Source organism: Gracilinanus agilis, chromosome 6, assembly GCF_016433145.1.
Source record: "Gracilinanus agilis isolate LMUSP501 chromosome 6, AgileGrace, whole genome shotgun sequence".
In the NCBI taxonomy this organism is placed as follows: Eukaryota; Metazoa; Chordata; class Mammalia; order Didelphimorphia; family Didelphidae; genus Gracilinanus; species Gracilinanus agilis.
In genome coordinates, this window is record NC_058135.1 from 28,149,468 (window position 1) to 28,156,216 (window position 6,749).

Below are 6,749 nucleotides of genomic sequence, written 5' to 3' on the forward strand. Positions count from 1 at the left end.
GGGACCTGGGTTCAAATCTGACCTCCGACATTTCCTAGCCATGTGACCCCAAGGCAAGTCACTTAACCCTGATTGGCCAACCCTTGCTGCTCATTTGTCTTATAATTGGTACTAAGACAGAAGAGAAGGGCTTAAATTTTTTTTTAATAAATGAATATTAACTGACAAAGGAAAACTAAATGGTCTGCAAGAAACATTTATTAAGTGCCTACTATGTGCCAAGCAGTGTCACTGATAAGGGATAAAAAGAAAAGTAGAAAATAGTCCCAGATCTCAAAGAGCACATAGTCTAAAGGAGGAGAAATCATGTCAACAACTTTGTACAAACAACTTATATACAGAATAAACATGGAAATAATTCTCAGAGGGATGGTACCAAAATTAGGAGGGATCAGGTAGAAGCGATTTTGGCTGAGACACAAAAGATACCAGGAAAGTCAGGAGATAGATAGATAGAGATCATTCTGGGCATGGAGGCAGTCGGGGGAAGGAATATCTTGTTTGAGGAACAGCAAAGAAGCCATTATCATGGTGTTATATGAAAGGGTTCTCAGAGAGGCTTCAGTTTTTGTGCCTACTAAGCCGCCATCTTGGTTCTGCCCTCTCATGCTGTTATGTAAAGAATAAGAAGACTGGAAAAATGTGTGTCACAGGAAGGCTAGGAAGGGCTTATAATGCCAAACAAAGGATTTTACATTTGATCTTGGAAATGATAGGGAGTCCTTGAAATATATCGAATACAGGGGGTGAGTAATATGGTCGAACCAATGCTTTAGGAAGACTATTTTGACAGCTGACTGGAAGAACGATGGTGTCCTTAATAGTGATGGGCAAGTTGGAAAAGGAGAAGATCCTTATGAAAAGATAATGAGGTCAGACTGGGACATGCTGAGGTTAAGATGCTACAAGACAGATGTCCCATAGGCAGGTAGAAATGCACTACTAAAAGTCAGCAGAGAAATTAAGACCAAATCTGAAAATTTACTCAAAGTAAAATCTGAGATTTAAGAGAGAATAATTGAATAGATGGGAGCCGATGAAATCATCAAGTGATTTCTATGTCCTTATAGAAGGAGAAGATAAGAAGGTCCAGAGAGATCCCTGTGGGATACCCACAATTAGCACAAGTGGTCTGGATAAGATCCAGCAAAGGGATCAGATAGGAATGTGCCAGATATTCTTCAAGATAAAATAACAAGATTACAATGCACATTTCTCCCATGAGTTAGCCACATGGATCTTGCTGGAACTCAAAACATTCTATGGTTGGTCTTTTATCTTTGCCCAGGCTATCCAACACACCTAAAACATATTCCCACTCATCTCCCTCTTAAAATCGTGAGCTTCTTTCAAAGTCCTGCTCAGTTGCTCCCTCCCTCAAGAGCCTTTTCTTTCTAGCAACAGCAACAGTTCCTAACCTGCCCTGAAATTCCTCTTTCTTTACTCTGTATGTACTTAGTATATACTTATGCTGTGCGTGTTATTTTCCTTGATGGAATGTAAACATCAGGAAGACAGAGATTTTTGTTATTATGGCCTTGCTGTGTCTGGCACACAACAGACTTCTATTAAATGCTTGATGACTAAGTGCTAGAATAGCATGGAATGAATAAAAATGTTGGGTGTGCTGTTAAGATGAATTTTTAAAATGGGAAAAAAGCATTCAGTTTCTTTGCTTCCCGCCCCCCCCCCCCCACATACATCAAAGCTGTTTGCTCAAGAGAACCCGATGCTTTTAGTGGTAATTTAGTAAATGATTGATTTCTTAGTGTTGAAACTGTTTAAAAGAAATATTTAATTGCCAATTGTATACCAAAGGAAGAACTTTAAACTCACATGAATATTGTTGTTAACTTAGCTCTGGGGTCTGTGTTCTTTTCTAAAAGTTACTGGGTTTTCTTCTCCAAATAATGAATAATAAAGCAATTTGGAGGAGTTTATGAAGTAATTCACGTAACGGCTGTTGTATCACCAAATATGAAAAGAAATGACCATATAGAAATAAAAACCCAAAATCTACTACAAATGGTAGGATTAAGGATGAAACTAAAAGACATGTTTAAAAGAAAATGAAAAAAAATTAAAAATAAAAATTGGTAAAAAATGAAAAAATGAAAAGATAATGATAACAGTAGCCCTTATGAGAGTAGTTCTTAGAAAAAAATTTATAAAAGTGTACCTGTCAATAAGAGAAAGTAAAAGACTATATAAATCATCTGCACATAAAAACACTAGAAAAGTATGTATGTGGGAAGTATATTCTAAAAAAATTAAGAAAATAAAGATGAGAGCAGAAGTAAACAATTAACTTCATTTTATGAATGAGAAAATTGCAGTGATACAATGACTTGCTCAGGATGACCCAGATGAAGTGGTCTCAGAACCAGATTTTGAATCCAAGTTTTCTCATCCATGCTCTTTCCACTAGCTCTGAGAAACCCTTTTAGGAAAGTAGATCCAGAAGGATGCTAACTAAGATTTAGTGTGGAAAAGAACTCTTTTCTAGTTGAGGTGATCACTTTCCCTCGTACCTTGAAAGGATTAGGATATTGATGAGAGGGAAGAAGTTTCTGCCTGCTCTTTCCTTTGACCAGCTGGAAAGGAGAGCCCATGAAGGGAATGGTGAAAGAGGTTTGGGGGATTTTAGGAAAATGATTCCCCAAGGGTACGTATGCCTAAGTAACAATTTTTCTGCTTGAATAAGCAAAATATGAACTTTTGCCTTACCCTGAGCTGTAATTATACTTTATCCTAAAGTTTCCTTATTCAAGAATCCTATAAAATGTGATTTCCAAATGACCTGTGTTCTAGAGATGTCTGAGGCCATTTCTTTCTCCAAGTAGAACAATCTTAGATTTACATTAGTAAAAATTTAATAAAAATTGTTTCTGGTGATCTTATGCTTATAGAAGAGAATTAACATTTTCCCTTAATATTTTCTGTAATAAACTTTGAACTGTTAATGTGTTTTCATTAGATTAATATTAAAATTAGGGGTATTCTCTGACCATATTCAATAGAGTGATGGTACTAAAGCAGATTAATTGGCACAGGAAAAACACCCTGGGAAAAAAGAATTAATCAGATCTGAGAGTCACAAAATTAAATCTGAAAGATTTTAAATATCATTTAGTCCAATTCCTGTATTTTACAGATGAGGAAACTGAGGCTTAGAGAGAGTTAAAGTGATTTGCTGAAGACCACAGATAGTAAATAGTACAGCCAAAAAAATCTCCAAAATGTATCTTATATACAATACATGAGAAGTAATGTTATTAAGTATCCTTTGAAGATCTCAGTATATATGTATATGATTCTTTCCCCAAAGAAAATCTAAAAAGCAGCATAGTGGAATGAATAGAAAGCTCAAATTGGAATCCATAAGATCTGGGTTCAAAGTCAACCCCTGTCTACCCCGATTATGACTATGTGAACTTGGGCAGTCACTTAAGCTTTTAGTGTCTCCAGGCAACTTTCTAAGAAAACAAGTTCAGGATCTGGTTCTCTTCTAAACTTGGTTCAAGGAGTTTCCTTAATGTAATTTCTGACATCAAAGAAAATTACAATTAATACTAATTGATATTAATATAATTAATTGAATTATCACATAATTGTTATAAAATTAATATATTGGAATTCTCCAGCCACTAAAATGATGTGATTTGTCTTCTAAGTTTCTAAATTAATCATTTTTGGCAAGAATGAATTAGGAAGATATTAGTATGGGTGAATATTAAGAAATATTATAGGTGAAGAAACTAAAGCACATAAGTTAAAACTAGGCAAACAGTAGGCACTAAATAAATATTTCTTTGTTTAAAGCAATTTGCCCAAAGATCTAAACACCAACCATATCAGTGACATATCTATGTCTAAACTTTTTAACTGTTGAACAATTTCTGAATGCATTTTTAAACCAAACTTGCAAAATCAAAGATATTGAGTCATTTCTTATTAATTTGATAAATGATTCATTTAACAAATGATTCATTATGTACCAGGCAATATTCTAGATACTGAGGATACCAAAACAAAAATTGATTTCTGCCTTTGAGAAGCTGATTTTTAACTAGGAGGTACAATATGTACAAGGATAATTTTACATATGCATATACATATATACTCGTAAACCAACTTTTTCTTAAAAAAAAAACAAATTCCTCTCTATTTATTTTAAATTGAATTCTTTGGTAGCATCTTACAAAGTCCAAGTTAGATAGATGACTAAATTAATCTCTTTTTGTTCTAAGCTAAACTCTGGTAGCATCTTATCCTGTGAACTTGAGGCTAAGCAGAGGGTTAGAAACTTAACTTTGTATTTCATGAATAGGGCTGTGGCATATACAATCAAAATCATAACTCTGGAGGATACTTAAGTCATTTTCCAGAGCTGGGACATGAGGTTGTTGTCTAAAGAGGGGAGGAAAGGGGAAAAATTAAATGATTTCTTCCCCACAATGGTCTAGGGATTTCCTTGTATGCTCCTTGTGTTCTACAGGTATATATTTGGAGATGAAAAGTAATTTGATTGCTTAATTTTTTTCTTTGATTAATTCCCAATAATTTCCTAAAAGCTTATTTTTTAAAAAGTACCTGACTTTATAGCTAGTACTTAAAAAAGATTTTTAGAAATTAAATTTATATTATGTGAATTTCTTTAAATTTTACTTTGTGTATAAATACATACACACACATACATACATATATTATTAACAATTTAAATAACCATTGACTGAATGCAGGAAATTCTACAAAACAACCAAATCTATGAATAAACCTAAATTTTCCTGAGCCAGCCTTTCAAGATAGTCAAAATAATTATATACTAATATATATCACATATAATACAAACAATATATACACACCATATAATACATATTATACATACACCATATATAATATATACTATATCTAATATATACTATATATAATACATACCATATATACCACCTATATGTGCTATATATACACAATATATATACTTCCTATAATATATGCCATGATATACATAATATATCATATATCATATATATCCTGTATACTATATACCACCTATATATAATATATGACACATAAAATATATATACAATTTCTATAACTTGTATATTATGATATATACACATATAACATATTCATATATGTGTATATATACATAGTATATATTATATATATACATTTTGCTTATCTATGTACATGATATATACACACATTCACTTTGTATATATGTTATATATACACACATACATAGTTTTGCATATACAAATATACTTTCATATACACAACATATATAAAAAGTAATTTTGGTGACAGTTGGAAAGAATTTCAGAACGAATATATTTTGTTTTAAGATCCATGGGGTAGTGGGGGGGGGTTCTAAGCCTGAGATTTATTAGTGTCAGGAATTCTGGGAAGGAAAGCTCCCTCTCCAATTTCAGGCTGGTGCCAGAGAGTTAGTTACCTGGATGCACTGAGATGTTAAGTGACTTGCCAGGTGACACAATCCCTGTGTATCAGAGGTGGGATGTGATCTTGAGGCCAGCTGTTTTTCTTTGCATTACGTTGTGCTATCTTTCTTCATTTATTTGTAAACATTTAAACTTTGAGGTAGAATTTGAAGAATGGGATGGAAATGAGAAAGACGTCAACTTTCCTTGACTTCTAATCTAAAATCTAACTTCTTTCAAAAATATTCCAAAGGATGAAAGCTCAGTGCTGATTTTGGTTGCAAAAGTTCATACCAATTCTATCTTGACAAAAACTCAACTTTTCTCTATCTCTGGTTTCCCACTAGTAAACAATTGTTAGATAACATGATTTCAATGGTCCCTTCCATCTCTGAAATTCTATGATTCTATGAAATTGTGTTCAAAATGAGTTTTCCTGATAGGTAATGAGTAGAAAGAAAGTATCTTCCTCAACTTGCCACATTAAAATATTTTATAGGAAGAGTTTACTTACCACATGACTATCTTGGTTGTCATTAATCTCAGAAAGTCTGGTACTGGATTTCTGTCGTTTAGGTTTACTGTTTTCTTCAATATATACACAGTTGTTTTCCTGAAAATTTTCTGCTTCCTGTGTAGTCAAAATACAATCCTCGAGGCTGCTGAACTCAGAAGGAATATTTTCTTTGTTGATAAATACCCTTCAATTTAAAAAAAACAAACACAATTTGCTCTTGCCTAATTTACTGGAAGAAGAAGAGATCCATGATCACAATCACAGCTCACTGAAGAAAAATAGATGAGTACCAGGGATTCCCACGTCTCATCCTAAGATGAAAGGCAAAAGCATTTCAAGTCCTGAAAAACAACAGCCTGTGCAAATCTGTATGCTAAATACATTACTTATTTTGAAAGGCAAATTATTCTTGGACACTAATTTGTAAGGGTTACTTTTCTACAATGTACAACTTTTTCCATGGTAATAAAAATAATTATGTATTTTTTAAGAGGGAGAACAATTTAAAATTAAAAAAATCTTTACAGAGGCTTCTGGTATATAGGTTTGGAAGGATTTATTTTTTGGTCATAAAGAGGATCTGATACATGGGAAAGGAAATAAAATGACTTGTTATAAAAATATGCTAGATTTATCACTCATATAAGGAATCATTAAAAAAAATTAGAAAAAACCTAGAAAATATTTTTTCTTCTTCCCATGCATTTCTAAAACTTCTCATTTGCATCAGATGGTATATATATATATATATATATATGTAACCCACATCAAATTGCTTATCATCTCTG

General features: G+C 32.7%; 1 protein-coding gene across 1 annotated transcript in view; it reads right to left on the minus strand.

Annotated features, from left to right (window-relative positions):
- FAM13A (family with sequence similarity 13 member A) overlaps positions 1-6,749 on the minus strand; it is a 104,312-nt gene that overhangs the window by 64,847 nt on the left and 32,716 nt on the right. Inside the window, exon 6 of the mRNA XM_044681590.1 lies at positions 5,959-6,145. Within this exon, the coding sequence (XP_044537525.1) occupies positions 5,959-6,145 (187 nt within the window). The remainder of the gene's footprint in view (positions 1-5,958; positions 6,146-6,749) is intronic.